Here is a 21,754-nt window from a genome sequence, read left to right as displayed (position 1 = left end):
CTGGCCACAGCTGCAAGCTCATCTGTTTCATAGCATTTTAGTTGTCCTGCTGCATGAGCTGAATACCTTGTGTTTCTTCAGCTTCTTCTAGCCTGGAGCAATTCTTTAAATGACAACAGAGCTGGGCATCTCACCCCTGCCTCAGGCTATTTATTAGAGCTCCACTAGTATAGTGATTATGGGGACCTGTGTGAAAAATGCTGTAGGAATAGTGTAGTTCTGTTATCCTCTGTTGAGTTCACCCTGTGGGGTTTTTTTTCCCTCCTTCAACTTAATTCCACACAAAATAGTGTGCATTGTGTGTGTAGCAGGGGGAAGAATCTGCCCTTTGATTTTGTTCCTTTGGTTTTGCTTCTTTGAAATTGTTGGAGATGAGACCTCAGTGATTCGTTGGACTTCCAGGGGAACAAATTCAAATTAATCACTTTGTTTTCCCTTAAGGAAGCTTGTGTGCTATGCTGCAGTAGCACATGCAGGAAGGGAACAGACACTTCAGCTAAAGTGAAAGTCTCTTTGGAAATTCCCTTTCTATCTCCTTCAGCAGCTGAGGTAGCTGGGTGAAGGGAGCAGTGGGAGATCAGTGTATACATCCCATCTGGGCAAGCTCAGACAGAGAACATTGAACTGGGTAGTTGTGGAGGATTACTGATCCCCTCAATCTGGGAATGAGGCCTATCCATGAGACTCAAGACATCTCTGAGTGCAGCTACTGCTCTTTGCATCCAACTACAATAGTCTGGCCCATGTCCACCTCTACCACTGACCTCCAGCTTGCAGGCTGAGTGTGACTGGCTGCTTCCCTCAGGCTCATCTGCTGTGCTGTATCCAACACTGTCTCGCCTGGTATAAGAGCACTGTGAATCTATGCCAAAGATCTGAAGATGATGATGAGGAGGAGGAGGATGTGGGATTCGAGCAAAACTTTGAAGAGATGCTAGAATCTGTCACACGACGAATGATCAAGAGCGAGTTGGAAGACTTTGAACTGGTAAATCAGATTTTCAGCTTGACTCAGTGGAAGAAGATGCAGAGTTCTTGTCAGGTTTTGAAAAGATTTTTCACTTGTTTCCTTTACCTCTTAGGATAAATCGGCAGATTTTTCTCTGTCTTCTGGTGTTGGTGTGAAAAATAACATCTATGCCATTCAGGTTATGGGAATTTGTGAGGTTCTGATTGAGTACAATTTCAACACTGGGAATTTCAGGTAAAAACATACCCTCCAGCACTAGCTGTGCTATTGTTTGCCCATCTCTTTGGAGTACAGCCTCACTGCAGCACAGGATGGTAGTGCCAACACAGAATCAGTGAAGTTTTCTGAGTGTGAGTGCCTTGTGGCACAGCCACTCACAGAGCCTTGTGGAGTGTTTTCCTTTTGAATGTCATATGTTGTGGGAAAAGGGCTCTGACATTTTGTAGAAGAGCAAGTTGAGGAGGAATGGATGAGGTATACACTGCTAGGGAGGTGGGGAGATGTCATATGTCATTGTTTCATCATTTAGGGAGTGTCATAGTGTAATTTGACAACTGAAGCTTCAAATGGGAAACTCCAAGGCTGCATCTTCTCCATTAATGCTTTCTACTACTTTATTGCAGTAAGAACAAGTTTGAGGATGTCCTAGGCCTGTTTACATGTTACAATAAACTCTCTGAAATCCTGAAGGAGAAAGCTGGAAAGAACAAATCTACCTTGGGCAACAAAACTGCACGGAGTTTCCTGTCCATGAGTTTTGTATCTACTCTACTCACAGCTCTGTTCAGGTGAGAAGGTGTCTAGCCCTCTGTGGAGCAGAGCCCAATCAATTCAAACCGTGTCTGTTAGTGTGTTTGGAAAGGCTGGTGGAACTCTGCCCTCCAAGTGTTCACTGCAAGCTGCCAAAACAAAGAGTCTTTTCCACTCTGAGTTCAGCCAATGATTTCATTTTTAAATGCATATTTAGATTTTGAATCTCATAGGCCATCTCTGAGCTTTTTCTGTGCATCATCAATCCTCTGACAGCACTCTTGCTTCTTCAGGGACAATGCCCAAAGCCATGAGGAGAGCCTGGCAGTTCTGCGCTCCAGCACAGAGTTCCTGCGCTATGCTGTTGGTGTAGCTCTCCAGAAGGTGCAGCAGCTGGAGGAGACAGGACAAACGGATGGACCAGACGGACAAAATCCAGAGAAGATGTTTCAGAACCTCTGCAAAATCACACAGTGAGTCACTGTGGCAGGTGGAGACATCAGCAATGCATTTAGGGGATTTTTGATTCTCAGGTAGGGTTTTGAAAGCAGAATGCAGTCCGTAACTGTTTCAAACAGTTACTGTTCCTGGATTGAGGTCATTGCCTTTCTTTGCTCCTGAGAAATCAAGTGGAAGTACTGAAGTGTCTGTGCCAGAGTGAGTGATACAGCTCTAATAATGATATTTGGCCTTGAAGAACCAAACACCATCAAACTCTCATTTTCAGCCTCTCTCTGACTTTTGGTTCATCACTCATTGTCACAGAGAAGGTAGGATGGTTAAAGGCTGAATTCTTGAGGTCTCTGGAATGCAGTGAAGTTTAAATTCACTTTGAGCTACAGTACAAAACAAATGTATAAGGGACACAAGCTTTAGCAAACATTTTTTTTAGGACTTCTGCAAGATGCTTGAAGACATTTATGCATCTAATTCTTCGGAAATCCAAGAATGTGAACCATGTAAATGTCTTTTGGAATCTAGGTCATATCTGCACGGGGTCTTTTCAGAGCCCAGTCAGCAGAGAGCACAAAATGCAAATTACCCTTGCCATGCATAATGCCTGTTTTGTGTCTCGCCCCAAATAATAGAGGCTATTTTTGTTGCAGTCATTAGGACTACATGAGAGCTGCATGTTTTGCGTGATTGGACATTGAAATAGAGTAAGATCATCTGTGCAGGCGACAGAACTAATGAGAAGAAAGGAGAGGGAACAAAAAAGGGAAAAATGGTCTTAGGAGAGCAGGAAAAAGATGTTTGCCTACAAATAGAATAAGTCTTCATTGAACCAAACAGTTTTACTTTCCTGATAGCTTTTTACTTTGCCTGCCTTTACCTTTCTGATTTTACTTATAGAGAGCCCTATAGTAAATTCTGACATTTCACAGATCCAAACTGCCAAAAGAAAAGCTCTTTTTGTCACTGGCAGATTTGACACTACTGGTCAGTGTTTGGGTAGTCTAAGAAAAAAGGAAAGCTGGGTGGAAGAAATGAGTGCATAAAGATGGACTTGAAATAGGATTGGAAGATCCCTTGGCACCTGGAAAGAATTAAATTATTTAGCTGTGCAGGAAGAATGCAGTAGCTGTTTTGCTGACACTGAAATAAAATCTTAAAAACAGATCTCCCACCATTTTCCTACAGGAAAAGACCTTCCAATTCAGTTATATTAAAAATACGATCCTAAGAGTATAATCTAGTTCTAGCCCTGTGCATCCAACTTTACTGGAGTAAATCTCATCTCCCATCCCACAGGGTTCTGCTGTGGAGGTACACTTCAATTCCCACTGTTGTTGAAGAATCAGGGAAGAAGAAAGGCAAAAGCATTTCACTCCTCTGCTTGGAAGGTTTGCTGCGGATCTTCAGCACGGTGCAGCACCTGTACACTGCCAGGATCCCTCAGTTTCTGCAAGCCCTGGGTAGGCACATGGTACAGTTCTGCTGTGGTTTCTGACCTTCATGTTCAGCCCATGTGTGAGCAGGTAGGGACACAGCACCCTTTATCCATGACTAGGGAGAGAGAAGTCTGGTCTTTGTCAGTAACAAGGTGGGCTTCATAGCATTGATTTTCACACCAGAGACAAAAAAAACCCCCGTATTACCTGCTTTTATAGAGCTCTCAGTGTGTCAGCAGAGTCTGGTTGGGGTCTGAGACAGCATTCATTTATTTGAAGTTTGCCTTCAACACATTTTCCTGCTCACCACGGCTCTGCAGTCTGTATTCCTCCTCTAGCTGTGAGCAGTTGCAATCTTTCCCACTTTTGGAAATAAATCCTGTATTCTGCTCTTGGCATTTAGCTTTTTTTTCTGCAACTCTCTGTCTCTGCCAGATACTACTGATGGTGACGCAGAAGAAACGGATATTAATGTCACGGAGAAAGCTGCCTTCCAGATCCGACAGTTTCAGGTAAGTACCACTGTGTGCTGCAAGTGTTCCAAAGCACTTGGAATCCTGGCAGAAAACACTCTCTGTTGCTTGACCACAGGGTTGAGCATGTGATAGCAACTGTAGCACTGATTCACTAGTAGCTCAGAAAAGTTTCTGATCCCTCAAAAAAGCTTCTTCAGGGTGCTGTGCAGAGCTGGATGGAAGTGCTTGTGTATTTACAGAACTATAGGTTCTTCAGTGCAGCATAAACTTACCTGATTATTGTAAAAGTCACACTGAGTCATATACAGGCCTCTATGTAAGCACTCCTAACGAAAAGCAGCATTTGGTCTGTAGAAGAGTCCTCTTTTTACACTCTTTGTCATTCTTGCTGCTGATCCCTTTATCTGCTGCAGCTTCTGCTTATTTGCTTCTGCAACACATATGCACACTCAGAGACTGTTTTCCTTCCCGTGACCAGAGGTCCCTGGTGAACCAGCTCAGCAGTGCTGAAGATGATTTCAATGCCAAGGAAACACAGTCACTCATCACAGTTCTCTCCACGTTGTCCAAACTCCTGGATCCGGCCTCACAACAGGTGCTTCACAGCCTTCATGTGGTGGCAGAGATGGGTGTTGTAGCTGTGGGTGTGGGAAGGATATTACCAATTTGGGTTGGCTTCTACAGGCTCAGACATGTGCATGTCCTGCCTCCTGCGATCTACACGTGTCAAAAGGACAGTTTTTTTATATTCTCAAGGATTCTTCAGTCACACTTCTGCAAGGACACTTAAGAGAAAGTTGTCTTCTCACCCCACACTTGCAGCTTCTGATCCTGGCTTTGGGCACCTGAATGATTTGCTTGACTGAGCAGGGACTCCTAACAAAGCCTATTTGTAGTATGGCCTCCACATGGGAATAGAGGCAAAAAACACCGGCAGACTTGTGTCCAGTCCAAATTGGCTGAGTGCCTAATTCTTGCCATGCAAGGAGTCATTTCTCTAAAGTGCCCAATTTTACAAGTGAGGAACTGCACTAAGTGTGCCAGAAGTCTAGAGTCATCTTTTACCTTAAATTAAATGGAACTATTACTTTGTCCAAGAGAATGTGTCGCCATTCCCCTGTCCTGGATCTCAGCTTTTCACTTGTTGGTAGTTTAAGTCCCTTGTAGAACTTCACAGATCACAACTGGGTGGCCTTCTGCCAGAAGGGGACTCATCTTCCTTTCCTGTGATTCATTGTATTGAATTTTTTTTATTAGTAGTAATATTGTGCTTTGAATTCTATTTCAAAGTTGTGATATTTTTTCTCCTATAGTTCCTTCAGTTCCTGACTTGGACAGTCAAAGTTTGCAAAGAAAATGCTCTTGGTAAGTCAGGTTTGGGGAGCACGTTTAGGTGTGATGTGTCAGGTCTGATATTAGACCCTTAGATGCTCTGCTGTTGTCTGTCCTGGTTTTACCTCTTTGTTAAGATACATTCAGATCCCATTCTCTGGCAGATTGCCATGACATTGTGGTTATTAGCACAAGTATTAGAGAAGGAGCTTCATCTCCAAAACTATTAGTGTTGCTGAAGAAAAGAAAGCCACTTGATTTTTCTCCCTTGTTATTTAGGCTCAAATCAGGATTTATACTCTGGAAAGATAGTACTCTTGCCAGGGTTTGTATTGCACTTCCTCAGTGCTTTTGGTCATAATTTTTCTATGACCTGAGGGCTCCAGTGAGCCATACTTCCCCTTGCACTATTATATAGGATGCCTGACGTTTTAAACTCTGCTGCTCTAACTGCAGTATTTTGATAGAATTTTCACCTACTGTGTATCATTTCTGTTAGATCCATACTGAATCTGAGACTTTCCCCCACTGGATGTCTCGTGTTCCTAAGTAGCTAGGGGAGCTCTGTGCCTGGTAATGTGTTGTTTTCTCTTCCCCACAGAGGATATTGCTTGCTGCAAGGGTTTGCTGTCTCTGCTCTTCAGTGTCCACGTTCTCTACAAGAGCCCTGTCAGTCTCCTGCGGGAACTCGCACAAGACATCCATGCTTGCCTGGGAGACATAGATCAGGTTTGATACAGTTGCAGCCTACCTCTTCATCACATAGTGCTGTCAGGGCAGATTTGAGTGTATCTCTAGTATAAACTATGTGACAGCAGTTAAAGCTTTGCTCACCAGGATTTGTTTTCTCTCCTCTGACCAGGACATAGAAGTGGAGAGTCGGTGCCATTTTGCCATCGTGAATGCCAAGACTGCAGCCCCCACTGTCTGTGTGAGTCAAAACAATGTGTGTGGAACAGCCTGTAGAGTCCAGGGATACTGTGCTACAAACAGCTTGCAGGTTCCTGTTGTGCCAAACTCCTCCAAAAACCTGTTTTGTTATTGGTGTTTCTGTCTTAGCTGCTGGTTCTGGGTCAGGTGGATAAAGTCCTTGAAGAAGTGGATTGGCTTATCAAGAAACTCACCAGTCTGGGATCAGACACATCAGGTAATAAAAGTCCAATTCTCACTGTTACACATTTGTCAAAAACAGATGAAGACGGAGAGCAAAAAGGTATTTTGAGACAGCATCATCTGAGGGCAGGTTAAACTCTCCATTAAGGTGCTTCTACATGAACCATGTAATTATTTTCCCTGTGCCCCATGGGTGCTTTGTGCATCAGACGCAGAGGGTCTTTTGTGCCTCCCACCTGCATAACTGGATTCATTAGACACACATTCAACAAGTATTCATCTCTTTCTTCTAGAAGACCCTTCTCAGCCATCAAACCCAACCCAGACTCTGGAGAAAGGTGTAATTCTGCAGCTGGGAACTCTGTTGACAGTCTATCATGAGTTGGTGCAGACTGCACTTCCAGCAGGGAGCTGTGTGGATACACTGCTGAGAAGCCTCAGCAAGACATATGCAATTCTCACCTCCCTCATCAAACATGTGAGTGTGCTCTTCTGACAGTGGGCTGGCTACAAGCTAAAAACTTTCTCCCCATCTGCTGCAGCAAGCTCAAAGTTACCCCTGGCAGCAGCTACACTCAGCACTGAGCTGTTGATCTCTTGCAGGAGTTAGCCCTTATTCTATTTGCTTTCAGGCACTCAATTTTGTGACTTTTCTGAGCATTGATAGTTGTACCAGTGGAGATTAAGGAAAGCTTCTCTCCAGTTAAACTTGGCTTTCCGTGGCTTGGAGTGGATTTTTCCAGTGTATTTTGTGGGTTCCTCTATGCAGCTGTGTGCCAGAATGAAAAGCACTAACTATTCTCACAGTCCTCATCAATCCTGCCCTTGCCATTCATTCCTATTGAAGGCCTGAGGCAGGCCCTGGGGTAAGGGGGCTATGGAAACAGGCCAGTGGAGCTCCTTTGAGACAAGGTGGTGAGTGTCCCAGAGCTCTTCTCTCACAGCTCTGGAAACACAGAGATGGCATTTGGGATATAGCAAGCTACTGTGGAGTTGTTTCAAATCCTGTCCTCCCCACTGTGCCGCTGGATGAGCTGCTTTGAGTTCTGCCTGGATACAGGATAAGAACAGCATACCTAGAAGAAACTCTTGTTTTTCTTGCAGTATATCCAAGCTTGCCGCAGCACCTCGAGTATGATTCCAGGAAGGGTGGAAAAGCTGGTGAGTGTGAGCAAAGTGCTGAAGGAAATGGCTCCTTGCCTCAAGTTATGAGTAGCACCAACCTCTCTGCTCTTTTGCAGGTGAAGCTCTCAGGTTCCCATTTGACCCCGCAGTGTTACTCATTCATTACTTATGTACAGGTAAGGCCTAAATTAGCTGGAAAAATCATAGTCAGTCTATGTGATGCTGAGTGGTATATCAGCTGCAGTACATGGGCACCTTTGGGGATTATTAATCTTCTTGACATGACTCGAGTTTCTTATAGTTCAAGCTTTACTATGGCAAATAATAGTATAAGACATTTCAGCACCATTGGGATTGAGTGTGCTGATTTCTGCTTGAGCAGGGAAGGAGTTGGTTTTTAGTTGGTATTTTTTTCCCCTCTGTTCACATGGGGTTTTTTGGAGGAGATTAATACTGCTGTTAACCACAATGGCAAATAAAGGTCAACAACACTGCAGTCATCACAGTGTGAAGTAATGTGGGTGCCAAAGACTGCAGTGCTGAAGCCAAGATTTATCTGCCTGGAGGGAATTGGGTACTTGTGTGAGGACCACAGGAACTGAACACCATATTGAGGAAGGTGTCATGGTGTGCAGAACTGTCACTGCTGGGGACTTCTCACATGTGTATTTCTGAATGTATAAAGTATGACATTAGTTTTTCTTTCCTTATTTTTTGTGTGATTACCCCAAATTCCATTCTTGTATCGCTACCTTTTTGTCATGTAGCTGGTAGTGTTGCTGGCTGACCAGAGCAAGAACTTCTCTGGCCTTACTCAGCTGGCCTTTCGTCCCTGCTAACCCCATAATGACACATCTTTTGTCATCCTCCTTCAGAACATCCACAGTGAGAGCTTAAGCTTTGTAGAAGAGAAGAAAAAGAAGAAGAAAGAGGATGAAGCTGCTGCAGTCTCCACAGTTATGGTAAGACTGGCTCACTCTGTCAGAACATGTGCTGTAGTTGAATTTGGGATCATACCTTAAGGCTTGTGTTACCTGGTGGCTTCTTACAGATCACCAGGGACAAATTGTCATTTGGACCTTTAAGTAAAAATCAAATTTAATCTACTGTAAGTTCAGAGAAAAGGCTGAAAGAGCAAAACCAAAATACATCCAAAAAACCACAATAAAAAAGCCACCTTCGCTAAATGCAGCCTAAAAGCTCACAGACATGAAGCAAAGGTCAATCTGGATAGTCTTGTATTCTATGGTTTTTTTATCATTTGAGGTAAAATGGGATGAAATTACAGATATGGGCTAGTTTATTTGAACCAATACTGTATTCTCTTTAAGTGTTTCTTAATTTTATTGGTACACTTAAAAATGAAGGAATGGATTCCACTAAAGCAAAGCAGTTGAAAATGACTGGATTATTTGGCTGGGAAAAAGCGAGCAGGTTGGCAGGTTCCTGGTCCTTGATGTCTTTTATTTGTGATCCCAGACAGCACTTCCTCTGTCTCGTCAGCTGTCCCAGACATTCCTGTGATGTTAAGGGTTTAAAAGCCACAAGTGTGATCTTCCCACCTCTTCCCTGAGTGTGTGGAAACTGGAAACAGACTGAAACACGGTGTGTCCTTTACCACTCTGTCACCATGGGGAACAAACACCAGCGGTGGTAAATAAACAGGACAAGAATGTGGTCGTCAGTGTGCTCATTGCCTGGATGGCCTGTGCTTGTGATGCCATGGGAGGGCTGGAGCAGAGGACCTGCTGCTCCCATGGCTGTCAGGGATATCAGGGCTCTGGACTGCAGGCAAAGTCCAGAACAACGCATGGGAGAGTCTCACTACAGAACCATCCTGGGACTCAATTTAAAACTAGTAGCAAAGCTGGCAAGGCTTGCTGGGGCAGGACTGATAAGGAGCAAGGCTTCTGAAGACACTTGTCTAAACTGGGCATGTTGTGTTCTTCATATCATGCTACAGCACCCTTTTTCCCTTCCAAATCTGACCCATTACACTCCTCTCTGCATTTCAGGCCAAAGTGCTTCGGGAGACTAAGCCAATCCCAAACCTGATTTTTGCAATAGAACAATATGAGAAGTTCCTTATCCACCTCTCCAAGAAGTCAAAGGTAATGTAAAGCAGAGCTCTTCTGTGATCTGAACTTTGGAACAGTGGAATCAAGGGCATGGTGGAGGCCTATAGATGGTCCACCTTTTAAAGTCTTTAATTTAAACGCTCAAATTAGAACCGTGTAAGGACCTTTCAGTCCTTGCCCATGCTCCTGGCCCAACACTCCTGACCTGCTGCCACACTGGTATCAGCTCATGTCAATGTCAGTCCTTACAATGGCCTTACAGTGTGTGGTTTCTGGCAAACAAGCACACCTCATGCCACCTTTCCTCACTCCTCTCTCCCAGTCTGTCAGGAAGTGTACCACAATGAGGTGCTACATGACAGTAACTCGCAAACACTTGGCTTTTAAGAAAATGTAAATGGGCCATTGGATCGCATGGGGGGCAGGTGCTTTTGTCACCTACTTTTTGTTTCATTCCTGCATTATTACTATGATGGACTCAGTGCTGTGCAAAAGACTAGGCAGGGTAGAAAACTAAACTAAGATGTTAATGGCTCAATGTCTTCTGCCCCTGTTTTCACCTGCAGGTGAACTTGATGCAGTATATGAAGTTAAGCACCTCCCGGGACTTCCGCATCAACGCGTCCGTGCTGGACTGCGCCCTGCAGGAGCGCAACACAGAGGATGCCGAGAACGAGCCAGACAATGACCAGGTCAGGACTCATTTAGCTGCTTTTACTGGCAGGTTTCCCTCTCTTGGGAGACCAACTGTATTTATAAGTTGTGCAGAAATTAGGATAGCCTGTCTCTCCTGGGTTAGCTCTCACTTTAGTATTCAGCTCATAGGAAAGAGTGAACAGTTACTCTGGTCAACCCCTATACCCCAACACTTTGCCCTGAGTGGTGTTTATTTCCATGCACCAGCTCTCTGTGATTTCCTGGTCTTAGGGAAGTGAAACTGCCCTTAAGGCCCTTTCTCTGCCTCAGCAAGCAGAGAGGTCTATCAGCATTACCCCTGAGGACCTACTGCCTGGCCAGGATCAGGCCTTTGCAACATGATGTAAAGCGGTTTTGCATCCAGATTAACTTCAGATAAAGACCTGGCAGGGCAAACTCTGCAAGGCATCAGTCTCCTCAGACCCATCTCTACTAGACAGTGTTGCTGCAGGCAGCACAACCTGTGCTGGATAAGAAAAATGAACTATTTACTCTGCTGATTGTCCAGGTTTTTATTGGTGTGTCTGTCCATATTTTCCTGAGTGTTTCAACAAGCCAAAACCCAGGACACAGACCCTGTCCTGTGCCACTGGTAGCCTGTGTCTAAGTTCCAGCATGATTTGGAGGGGGGGTGGTCCATGGGGAAGTCTCAGTGAGTGACAGAAGTCCCATATTCAGGTCATTTAGTTAGGGAGAAAAGAAGAACTAAATCCTGTTCTGCACACCTGGCTTCTTGCTTTAGATAAATATTCCCTAGACTAATCACACAAAAACAATGACACTGTACTGCTACTCTCTTCTTCTCCAGAGCAGCACAGCAGAACAGACAGATGAGAACCAGGAACCCAAAAAGAAGAGACAGCGAAAAAAATAAACCAGGATTGCTGCTGCTGCCTCCTCCCACAGTGCCTGTTCTGTGGTGGACTTGCCTTGCTCTCAGAGAGCTGCGTGCATGGAGATGATAGTTTATTGTTTTTCTTGCCAAATACTTACGACTTCTTCTTTTGTGCCCATGTGAGTGCAAGCAGCGACTCCGGCCCCTTCCTAGTTTTACAGCTGGCTGCTGCCTTTGGAAGCACCTCCGCTATTCAAATGTGCTGCTACCAAAATCTTCTTCCCCGGGAACATCCCTTCTTACAGCAAAAGGGAAATGGAGTGACTGGGATCAGTCCCTGCCAAAAGACCTCCTTCTGCAAGGACAACAAGGCTCTGGCACGCAGTCTGGACATTTGTCCTTCTGGGCAGTCTAGCGTCCTCATTTCTTCTCCAGAGAACCTTTGGTTATTTCAATTATCTGATATATATCCAGTGCTTCCCCTGGAAGACAAGGGGACAGTCAGTTCCCTGCAGTATGCTCAGACTGTACAGCACAAGAGTGTGATGGCTGTGATTTGCTTTAGTTCAGAGCGTGTAGCACAGAAAGCCTTAAATTTATTCAAACTTCTGTTTTGAGTGCTGGTGAGAACGCAGGAACAAGCACCAGTAGGAAGGTGGAAACACAAGCTGTTCCACCTTGGAGTTGAAGCTGCCATGTGCAGCTCCTGAGCAGCATGAAGCCACAGCTTCCTCTGCCCAGGCTGGTTTTGCTGTTATGTTTTTGCTGACCCTGATTGCGAAGCACTTGTTTAATTTACTGTGTTCTTGGAGAGAATGGAAGTGCCCTTTTTGCCCACAGAGCACAAATCCTGTTTCTAAAAGCACCCTTTGCCTCTAAGACTCTTAATAAAAGTTTACCTAAGAGTGGAGTGCCTGATGTGTGCAATGACTGAGAGAACAAATCCAAGGGCAGGTTCTTCCCTTATCTGGGAAAGAGCAGATGCAGTGAGGAGATGCTTTCCCAGCCAAGAGTTGTATGTTTTCTTGCAGCAGTTAGAGCTTATGCTGAGGGCAGATAGGGATGACTCTTGGCCTTGGGAATTTTGAGGAACCACCCAGCAATGCCAAAGCAGTTCTCTGCACAGAGCTGTGCTGGGCTAAGGGTGAGTGGGAAAAAAGAGAAAGTAATGAAGGTTAGAAAGTTTGTGTCTGCAGGGCAAAATAGACAAGGTTGTTGAGGCACCTCCTTTCATAGAAGGAACAGTTAAATCCTGGGTTAAACAGTTAAATCACAAAGCAAATGTGAGCATGGGAGAACAGAGCCAGGTCTGGTTTATCACAGAAATATTTGGAAGGACCAGAACAAACTGCTTGAGGACTGAGAAAGGAAAGAGGGGCAGGCTTCAGTGTGATGGTTGCCCTGCAGGGCAAATGATGTGTCAGGAAGCAAAGGGCTTATGAGGTGCCTCTGCCAAACAGAGAAACCCTCATGGAATGACTACTTAGGTCAAGTGCTCTGCCTAAGCTGGGGAGACTCACGCAGAGGGGGTTATTGTGGGTAGCTTGCATGGACATGCTCACCTTGAGGGATGCCATACTTCTCCATCCCCATTGGATTTGATGGTGTCACGCAGTTCATGGTCACCTCTTTCCTTAGGCACTGGTCAATATCCACTGCACTGAAAAAAGCCACTGACTGTGGCAGATCCTGGAGACCCAGTTTGTAGGCAAACATGCACCTGGGAGAACAAGAGAGCGGGTGAGATGCTGCTGGACATCACCCTTGGTCTTGTCACACCCAGTTCCAACAAGCCACAGGTTCACCAAATACTGGCCAGCCACCCCTTACAGGTCACTCCGCACCCACATCACTCAGCAGGTGGGGGACAAGGTGCTTTTTAAGTCCTGGGTAGCAGGAAGGTCAAGTATTGCTGAAGTGGGTGTGGGAGGAACAGAGTAACAGTGCCTCCTCAGAAGTAGCAGAGCCTCCTGAGGAGAAAGGAAGAAACCAGCCTTCATTGATGGCTAATCCTCCCAGGCAGGTAGAGAAGATGCTGGATTTTCCCAGCAGGAAGCCCTGTGCTTGCAGGAGCTGGAACAAAGGCAGAACATCAGGGTGCCTGTCCCCACTGCGCCTGGTGCACCAGCACAGAAAGACTGTTTGTGGTATCCCTGCCTCTGCACAGGAGAAAATAGCTCAGCCTTGGCCGGCTCCTGTGCCACCAAACACCCCATGGTGCCAGGAAGGGGATTTGGCAAATCTGGTTATGCCACAGCTGGATAAACAGGAGCCCTTTGAGATCAGGAGCTTTCTAGGCTAAGCTTAATTTTGTGGGGGGCAGGGAAGCAGCAGAAATGCCTCATGCTACAGTGCCAGTGCTCACAGCAGAGACAAGCCATGGCCCTTGTCCCCTGAAGGCAGCAGGGAATGAAGGATGCAACAGTTTGAGGCTCCTGGCTGCTCAACTAAGCCCAAGGGCTGCTACCACAGAATGGCTGCAGACCTGAAGGGAGCAGGAGGCAATGTGCTCCCATTCCAACAGAGAGCAGTGACTGGCCACATCTCTGCAGAAGCCAAAAGCTGATGATATACCCCTCTTGCCAGCATGTTATCCCTGGAAATCAAAGCCAAGGTCCATTTATAGCCATCTGAGTCACACATGAAGGAACTGAAGCCTCCAGCACTGCTAACTTGCCCCGAGCACAAGAAAACTGCTCTGCACCAGCTTGCTGCAGGCAAAACCAACTCTATCCCCTTGAGCTTGCCTGTCCCACCCCAGAGGCAGTGCTGCTCCTCCCCAGGAGACGCCACAGCTGTCACGTCTCACCTTGTGAGGAGGTTGGTGATCTGCAGGGCCAGGGCTGCCCGGTAGCGGTCTTGCTGCTGGACCAGGTAGCGCACCTCGTCGTGGATGCTGATGCAGAAGCGCCCGTTGATGTCAAACTCCTCGAAGAGCCACTTCATGGCAACCAACATGAGGTGCAGGTAGTCAACGGCTGAGCTCTGCACCACCCAGTTCACTCTGCTGGTCAGAAACTGGTGAAAGGAAACAGATGGATAGTAAGAGAGCACCGGGGTCCAAGGCATGGTCCCCATACAGGACAGGTCCTGTGAGAAATCTGTTAAATTCACGTTGCTGGGTTTTCTTGATAGCATGGAGATAAAGGGACAATGGGTTTACTGAATGGCTACAAGAGCCTGCTGGGTCTCCAGTATCTAAAAAGGGCTGAGCATGGAATTGTCATTTTAGAGATGAGGAAAGCCAAAAGCCCAGCAGCCCAGAGCTGTATCCTTACCTCCCCCTTGACCATGGCGGGCTCCAGGGCCCTGCTGATGTGACAGCCCAGCACTGGGGTCTGTGGGGTGGGGGATAAGGCGATGCTCTCCAGCTTGTTAAACATCTCGGACTCGGTGCCTCCAGCCCACACTCGATGCCCCACCACATTCCACTTACTCTTCTTCCGGGACCTGTGGGGCAGAGGGGAGGTTTGCTGGAAGTCTGGGAGGAGGCTGCAGGTCCCTGTTTGGGAACCTCAAATACTCCCTCCAGGTTTGGGGCAGCTGGACAAGACCCTGCTAATTGTTCACTGGGAGGGTGGGTGAAACTGAGAGCCCCCAGATTAAACCCACTTGGCCCTGGAGGAGCAGGAAGGGAGGACCAGGACTATCCAGCCCCACCCCCTTCTCTGTCCCCTGCCCATCGGGCTGCAGCTCCCTTCACCTTGCAGCCTGATGCCATAGAGCCACGCAGGGTCAGACCATCTCACCTTTTCAGGGCTGCCCTCTGAAGCCGCTGGACATCCTGGGCTGACACCGATCCATCCTCCGCCCTGTCCACAGCCAGGTCCAGCTGCTTCACCAGCCACTCCCCGTCCTCAGACAGATGAAACCTGAAGGGGTAAGTGAAGTTACCCAGTTCCCATGGGACACTGCCACCATCCCTATCCCTGCTCAGCCTGGGCAGCACCCACCTGCGGATGCCCTTAGTGACTGCATACATCTGCTGGGCCTTCTCGCGTGCCTGCTGCTGTGTCAGCCGGTGGTTGAACTGCATCAGCAGCCGCTCAGCAAAGGGCTGCCCAGCCCCATAGATGCGCCCATAGTTGAACACCTTGGCGTGCTCCCGGCTGATCCCCACCGTGGCAGCTGTCTTGCTGTGCAGGTCTGTCCCATTGCTCTTCTTCCCCTGCAGAGTCATCCAGCCAAAGGCTGTGCAGCCTGTGGGAGAGGAGCAGACACCAAACGGGATCAGGACCAGGGGGGTCACCCTCCGACCCAGCAAACCCGCTCCCCTGCAGCACAGCCCCGGCTCACCATGCATGCCAGCAAAGTGCGCCTCGCCAAGGACAGCAGCTATCCAGAGCTCTTGGGAATCCACGTCTGCACCCACCAGGGAGTAGCCAGGTGGCACTTGGACCATGGCTTTCAGCTCACTGCCCACCCGGTCAGCCTGCAGAACATGACGTGGAGCTCAGCAAATCCCTCTCCTCCACAGCACAGGAGCCTTCCTCCCACAGCCACAATGTGCTGGCACGGCACTCCCCATATTCCTAAGTTATGCACTCAAAGTCAAAACTAAGTTTAACACACACGTGGGGCATCTCCCACTTGGTTACTGCCCACAGACTCCTCCAGCACAGAAGAAAGGAGCTTGAGCAAGGACAGAAAGAGGCACTTGGATGTTTTCTTCTCCTTTCACCAAATTCTGAAGCCTCAGACTCACAGCTGACTCCTTCCCCTCTCCCCAGCTCAAAGCACATCAGCAGGAGAAGGATCCCAGCACTGGCCCTGCCAACCTCAAATCCCAGCATCCATCCCCAACTCCAATTTCCAATGGAGGCAGCTCCCACCAGTCCAAAACACAGAGAGGGAGCCCCAAAACACCCTTGCAAGGATCCAAGCATGGCCATACTCGGGCATTGCTGGCTGTCAGCCAGGTGGGCTCCACTGCCCGGCGGGTGATGGTGCCTGCGGTCACCACCTGCGGCAAGATGGCTCCATAATTGTCCTCTTCGTTATAATCAGGATGCCTGGGAGAGAGGCGTGGGTGAACATCACTCTGTGAGAGCCCTCCTAACACAGGGTAGAGGGGAATGACAGCCCAGACTTGAGCCGTTTGTCCCCGTACCTGGTCACCACACGAGGCAGCTCCCCCTTCTTCAGCCACACCACCATCTGGGAACTGGGGAGACACATGGCAGGTGTGATACTGAGCCCCCCTTGCATCCACACAAACCCCTGGTCACAATACAGCCTCCACCCGCAGGAATGTCATGATGAAAGCAGCTGCTCACCTGATCCGCTTGTGAGCATTCCTCCAAAATGAGATCATTTTGTTAATCTCAAGGGCTCTAGTCCCATGGGTGCGGCCCACAGCAGCCCGCAGGGTGCCATCCTCCATCTGGGGCAGGAAATCCTTGGCAAAAGGGCTTCCAACGTTGTTTTCATTCCCATCCTTTAGCAGCAAAAGAGGTGTCAGGGCTCAGTGAACCATCACTCCACAGCAATAAAGCTCTGTGCATCCTCCTGTCCCAGCTACAGAGATGCATTTCCACCACCCCACCCCATGGGATGGAATCACGCAAGTCCCAGGAGCACTGCAGCACTGAAGTGACAGGGAGAACCCCAGAAGCCCCAACTTGCCTTGTGAGGCAGCTTGAAGAACCAGCACCCAGGGATGTTGACATCATTGTAAGGACCATTGCCATGGTGGTACGAGGGCTGGCTCTTCATCTCTGCCTGCTCATACAGCTCATCCATCTCCTGTGAACAGCAATGTGAGGTGATGCCAAGAACACTTTCAGGCATGGCAGGAGGAGGAAATCAAGGAAAGAGGGACCAATCCACTGCCCCATCCCACAGGAAATCCTCCTTACCTGCACCAGGCTCTGGTCCACCCTGCCCATTTTCTCCTCCACATCCACCTCCACACGGCTCAGCTCCTCCACCTGCGGCAGAGAGGGACCGTGGGGGAAGTTAGGTCAAACAGCAATTCACTAGGAACACTCATTAAAGAGAATTTCTTGCTTGCAGCCCCTGGAGCTGCACATAGGGCTGATTTTCACATGCACACAGGAAGAATCTCAGCCCCACACCTCCCTCCTGAGGGACCCTCCATCCCTTCCTTCACCTTCTGCCACATTGTGCTGCCATCCATCAACAGCAGCTCATCCTCCATGGCAGCCTCCAGCCCCGGGGGCTGCTCCTTGCCCTTCTCCAGGCAGTACTGCCTGTACAGGTACTCGATCACCCTGGCAGAGGAGAGAGCAGGGCTGACGCACCTACAGCAGGGCCCGAGGCTCTGGGGCAGCACCTGGGCAGAGCTCCAGGGAGCTCCCAAATACCCACATGGGGAATCCCCCAGCTCAGCACGTCATTACATCCCGCTCACCTGTATGGACAGGAAGGGTCATCCGTCTCTGTGGGGGCTGCTGGCAAATTGTCCTGTCGTCCTGGCACCAGGTATCCCCAGCCATGCTTGTCTGAGTAATGGAGGGGGAAGCCATCCCAAGCCAAGCGCATCAGTTTCGGGGTCACCCTCATCTGCAGGCTGATGAGGCTGGGTCCAGGCACCCACCCCACCTCCTCCAGGCGTGGGCACAGCTTGCGGTACCAGCTGGGGAGCAGCAGGCATGGGTCAGAGAGCACAGAGCAAGCCCTGGGGACACCCAGGGTCCCCAACTCACCCTGGGTGGCCTGGCAGGTGCTGGAGTCTCTTGGGTTGCAGTGCAATTGTCTCCTTCAAACGCTCCAGACAGAGCTGGCTTGCTGGGACCTTCAGCTCCTCATCCTCACCAGGGGGACCAGGGTCTGGTGGGGCAAGGAGGACTGACTGGGTAAGAGCCTTTCATGACACCCCTCTTGGGAGAGAAACCTCAAACTAGTGCCCCACCATGTGCCCCAGCATGGGGACACAGGCCAGCAATGCTTCACCATGCAGCATCAACAAACCTCGTCCATTTGTCTGAGTACCCCTGGGAAGGCACCCCTGGAACATCCCTTGTCCCCAGCGATCACCTGTGCTCACCCTCCTGCCAATCCTCTGCTGACCCTTCTGCACCCGTTGCTGCCGAGGAGGCTTGGCCATTTCCATCCTCATCTTTCTTCTTCTTCTTCTTTCCTGGATTCTTCTTTTGCTTAAACTCCTGCGTATCCCACTCAAGATCCCAGAGCCAGGGGTCATCCTTGTACCTGATGACACACTGCTGTCACACTGCAGGTTTGCTCCTGTCTCTCACACCCACCCACAGCCATGGACCACCTGGTGTCTGGGCTCCCTCCTGGGAGCAGCAGGACCTGGAGCCCCAGTCCATGGTACCTGTGCCCATGCAGCAGCTGGCACGCATCATTGGCCAGGTTCATCAGGGACTTCTTCATCTCCTTCTGTAGCTCCTCGTAGATGCCCTGAGCATCATCCAAGTACCTCTTCCAGTTCCCGTTAACGGGCAGGTAGGACACCCCCATCTCCAGCATCCCTGCAAACGTCACAGGGTGGGGGCACCTAGAGCCCAAAGCAGTGAGGCATTAGACATCTGCTGGAGGCAATTTGCCCTGGAAGCACCAGACTATGATGGACACAAGTGTGTCTTCATCCAGAGTTTTCTGGCCTCACATAAGAACCTCGATGCTCTTCCTCTAAACTTGTAAGGATCCCTCTATCTTCTGCCTGGCCCGTGAATCAATTGCTGCCCTAAAAACAACCCTGTGCAACAACCCCAAAGCTGTATCACGCCAAGCTGCCTCAGGAAACCTGCTCATCTCCTGCCATGCTGCTGTTTATTCCTGCTCACCTACACAGGGGAGGTCTGACATTCCTCCTGAAAAGACTTTCAGAACACCCTAATGACAAGAAGGGCTACATCCCATTCCCAGAACGATGATGACTATCCCTGCTGCCCACTAAGCCACAGCCCCTTGGCCAACATCAGCCAGAGCTCAGCCGCTCTCACCTCTCCATGAAGAGCGGCAGCTGCTCCTGAAACACCTCATGGGTGGCCTGGACATCACGGGCACAGTATGACATCAGGTCCTGGGGACAGTGGCAGGTTGGAGCAGACAAAGCAGCTATCCCCCTGCCAGCACAGGGCAAGGTAATGGGTCTGCAGGAGCACTGGGGATGTCACAGCCCCAGACACACCCAAAGCTGTCACGAGAAAAGGCAGTAAACCACCCATCTCCCATCTCCATCTCCCACTCTCAGGATGGTGGGATGGCCTTCCACACCTGAAAGTGATTCCTGATGTCAGCCATGGTCCCCTTCACAAAGATCTCCCGTGCCTCCTTCTCCAGTGGCTCCCCCCCAACGTAAAGGGCATGTACATCTGCCAGGTTGTTGATGCTGCTGACATGCACCCAGTCCCACGAAGTGATCTGTGGACAATGAGGGCGTCAGACAGTGTGGGACAAGGACTGTTCACAGACAAAATCAGGAGGGGTAGGGGATGCTACTGCTCCAGTTTAAGCCAAGGCCACCTCATCTGGAAGGTGCTGGGAGAGCTTCACTCAGCAGAGCTGCTCCAGCTGATCCCATTCTGCCAGTACAGAAGCAAATGGTCCAGTTACAGGAGCACACAGCTCCTGCCCACCCGCACCACTGCCAGGGGCTCAGCTCCCTCACTCACCGCTGGCCCCTCTGTTTTGCTGCGTGTTTTCTTCATGTGCTCCTTCACCTGCTGCATCCCCTTTCTCTTGCCATGCTTGGCAGCCATCCAGAGGCTGCGCTGGAAGCCTGTCAGCCCCGAGATGGCCATGTGCATGCTCATGGTGTCCAGGAAACGCATCAGAGAGCCCTGGGACCCAAAAGGGTGGAGAAAAATGAGGGTTTGGGAAATGCTGGAGGAGCTGCATGTCCTCTGATCAAGCTGCTTTTGTCAAGACAAGGCTTTCTCTCCCACATCCATCTTTGAGAGCCAAGAGTATCCCCAGCACAGGTTGTCAGCTGCTCAAAGGCTCTTACCACATCCCCAGCTGCCACCTTGCAGACTCCAGCAGCCTTATGGGGTGCAAGAATATCTCTCTAAAGGGACCCAACTTCAACCTGCTCTCCAGGACAAGCTGAACACAACCCTGGGGAACGTGTGCAGAACAGCACAGCTGCCAGCATAAAGCAATGGCTTGGCAGATTACCTGGATAAGGTACTGCTCCTTGATGAACGCCCGGTCAAAAGCCACGTTGTGTCCCACCACCACTCTCTCCACCCAGTCCTCCTTGCTGGCACAGTTAGCACCTGCTGGGCTCTCCATGGGAATAAGGTCAGCCAGGGTGAGGTGGCTGGACCAGGAGTAGCGCTGCTCCAGCAGCCGCCTGCTGCACCACGAGTACCTGTGGGGGGACACATGGCACCCACAGCTATAACAAATAAAGCAAGAGCTCATGGGACAAGAACCTGCTGCGCCATGGGGTGCTGAGCAGCATCCCACCTGTGGGAGGAGGTGACCCACTCTGGGGAGCACTATGGTTTCTAACCAGGACACACATCCTACATCCCAGAGCCATGCTTTGGGGCTTCATGGTGCTCTCCCTGCAAGCCAGCAGCAGATTGAAAGAAAAGGCTCCACTTGGGAGCATTCCTATACTCCCGAAGTTGTGTCCCCCCACTGCTGTGACTTCCCCATCGCTGCTGGCACTGCATCTCACCAGGCATTTGGTGAGACTACCACAGCCAGCGTTGGGCAGTGGCCATCAGCCACGCACACCTCCACGTCCAGCACCATCGCCTGCTCCTCAGGGAAGTCGACAGGCTCCACTCGCCCGTCGGGTCCATAGCGGGTCCAGCCCAGCTGCCATGCCCACTGCGGGGGCAGTGGGGGCAGCTCACATCGCAGCAGCTTGTTGGCCGCCTCCAGGTAGGGCAAGCTCTGCTTCTGCGCCAAAAGGCGAAAGTGCTCGTCGATGTTGTCCCCGTACATGCGGGGCAGCCGCAGGTCCACATCGGGCAGCGTGGAGGTCTCCCTGCCCCACAGGTCGTGGCGCTGCAGGTGCTCCACGCTCCGCTGGACGTCCGTCTCCGAGTAGTGCACCTGGGCGCCGCGGAAGATCTGCTCGTGGAGAGTCCTGGAGAGCATCTGGATGTTGAGGGGGTTCATGCGCCGCTGGCCCGCGGCCGGCTCCTGGCTCGGCTCCTGCGGCAGTGGGCGGCTGGCCGAGGAGCTGGTGGGGGATCGCCGGGGCTGGGGGCTGCAGCCCCTCACCGCCCGCCTCCAGGGCACGCGCCTCATCGCCCCCCGCTCCGGGCTGTGCCCCGGCTGGAGCTGCGGGGAGAGAAACGGCGACGGGTGAGCTCGGCACTGACCACCGCTGCGGGACCCCAGCATGCACGCACTGCCCTGTGCAGCCAAGCACCCTTCTGTGCCGCCATGCCCCCCATACAGCTGTACCCCTCTGTACAGCCGTGCCCCCTATACAGATGTTCCACCCCCAGCTTCTCCCTTGGCTCCCACCTGGTCACGGCGCGCGCCCCGGGCCTGGCTCTGCGAGTGGATCCAAACGCGGCCGTCCGTGGGCG

The 21,754-nt window shown here is 50.0% G+C and overlaps 2 protein-coding genes across 4 annotated transcripts in view; one reads left to right on the top strand and one right to left on the bottom strand.

Annotated features, from left to right (window-relative positions):
- Positions 1 to 12,175, top strand: part of FANCI (FA complementation group I) — a 24,416-nt gene extending 12,241 nt beyond the window's left edge. For 2 of the 3 annotated variants that reach the window (XM_071568054.1, XM_071568056.1), the window contains 18 exons: positions 806 to 988; positions 1,083 to 1,204; positions 1,594 to 1,758; positions 2,014 to 2,193; positions 3,473 to 3,636; positions 4,048 to 4,124; positions 4,567 to 4,683; positions 5,402 to 5,453; positions 6,022 to 6,149; positions 6,283 to 6,351; positions 6,480 to 6,567; positions 6,827 to 7,011; positions 7,638 to 7,694; positions 7,775 to 7,834; positions 8,534 to 8,620; positions 9,674 to 9,769; positions 10,303 to 10,428; positions 11,241 to 12,175. In XM_071568054.1, coding sequence (XP_071424155.1) covers positions 806 to 988; positions 1,083 to 1,204; positions 1,594 to 1,758; positions 2,014 to 2,193; positions 3,473 to 3,636; positions 4,048 to 4,124; positions 4,567 to 4,683; positions 5,402 to 5,453; positions 6,022 to 6,149; positions 6,283 to 6,351; positions 6,480 to 6,567; positions 6,827 to 7,011; positions 7,638 to 7,694; positions 7,775 to 7,834; positions 8,534 to 8,620; positions 9,674 to 9,769; positions 10,303 to 10,428; positions 11,241 to 11,306 — 2,022 coding nt within the window. In that variant the 3' untranslated portion in view covers positions 11,307 to 12,175. The remainder of the gene's footprint in view (positions 1 to 805; positions 989 to 1,082; positions 1,205 to 1,593; positions 1,759 to 2,013; positions 2,194 to 3,472; positions 3,637 to 4,047; positions 4,125 to 4,566; positions 4,684 to 5,401; positions 5,454 to 6,021; positions 6,150 to 6,282; positions 6,352 to 6,479; positions 6,568 to 6,826; positions 7,012 to 7,637; positions 7,695 to 7,774; positions 7,835 to 8,533; positions 8,621 to 9,673; positions 9,770 to 10,302; positions 10,429 to 11,240) is intronic. The other variant, XM_071568055.1, reaches the window with a different exon arrangement.
- POLG (DNA polymerase gamma, catalytic subunit) lies at positions 10,930 to 21,754 on the bottom strand. Its single transcript, XM_071568057.1, has 23 exons — positions 21,690 to 21,754; positions 20,887 to 21,500; positions 20,376 to 20,571; positions 19,871 to 20,038; positions 19,473 to 19,619; positions 19,199 to 19,278; positions 18,568 to 18,750; positions 18,277 to 18,440; positions 17,936 to 18,059; positions 17,641 to 17,865; positions 17,380 to 17,500; positions 17,126 to 17,197; positions 16,893 to 17,012; positions 16,544 to 16,704; positions 16,378 to 16,431; positions 16,162 to 16,279; positions 15,564 to 15,699; positions 15,221 to 15,467; positions 15,017 to 15,139; positions 14,546 to 14,717; positions 14,077 to 14,285; positions 12,830 to 12,987; positions 10,930 to 11,749 (listed from the first exon to the last, which is right to left on the bottom strand). Exons 2-23 carry the CDS (start codon positions 21,465 to 21,467, stop codon positions 11,688 to 11,690), a joined length of 3,621 nt encoding a protein of 1,206 aa, XP_071424158.1. The 5' UTR covers positions 21,468 to 21,500; positions 21,690 to 21,754; the 3' UTR covers positions 10,930 to 11,687.

Source organism: Pithys albifrons, chromosome 13, assembly GCF_047495875.1.
Source record: "Pithys albifrons albifrons isolate INPA30051 chromosome 13, PitAlb_v1, whole genome shotgun sequence".
In the NCBI taxonomy this organism is placed as follows: Eukaryota; Metazoa; Chordata; class Aves; order Passeriformes; family Thamnophilidae; genus Pithys; species Pithys albifrons.
The sequence above is the reverse complement of the archived record's forward strand: the minus strand, read 5'-3'. Positions and strand labels throughout refer to the sequence as shown.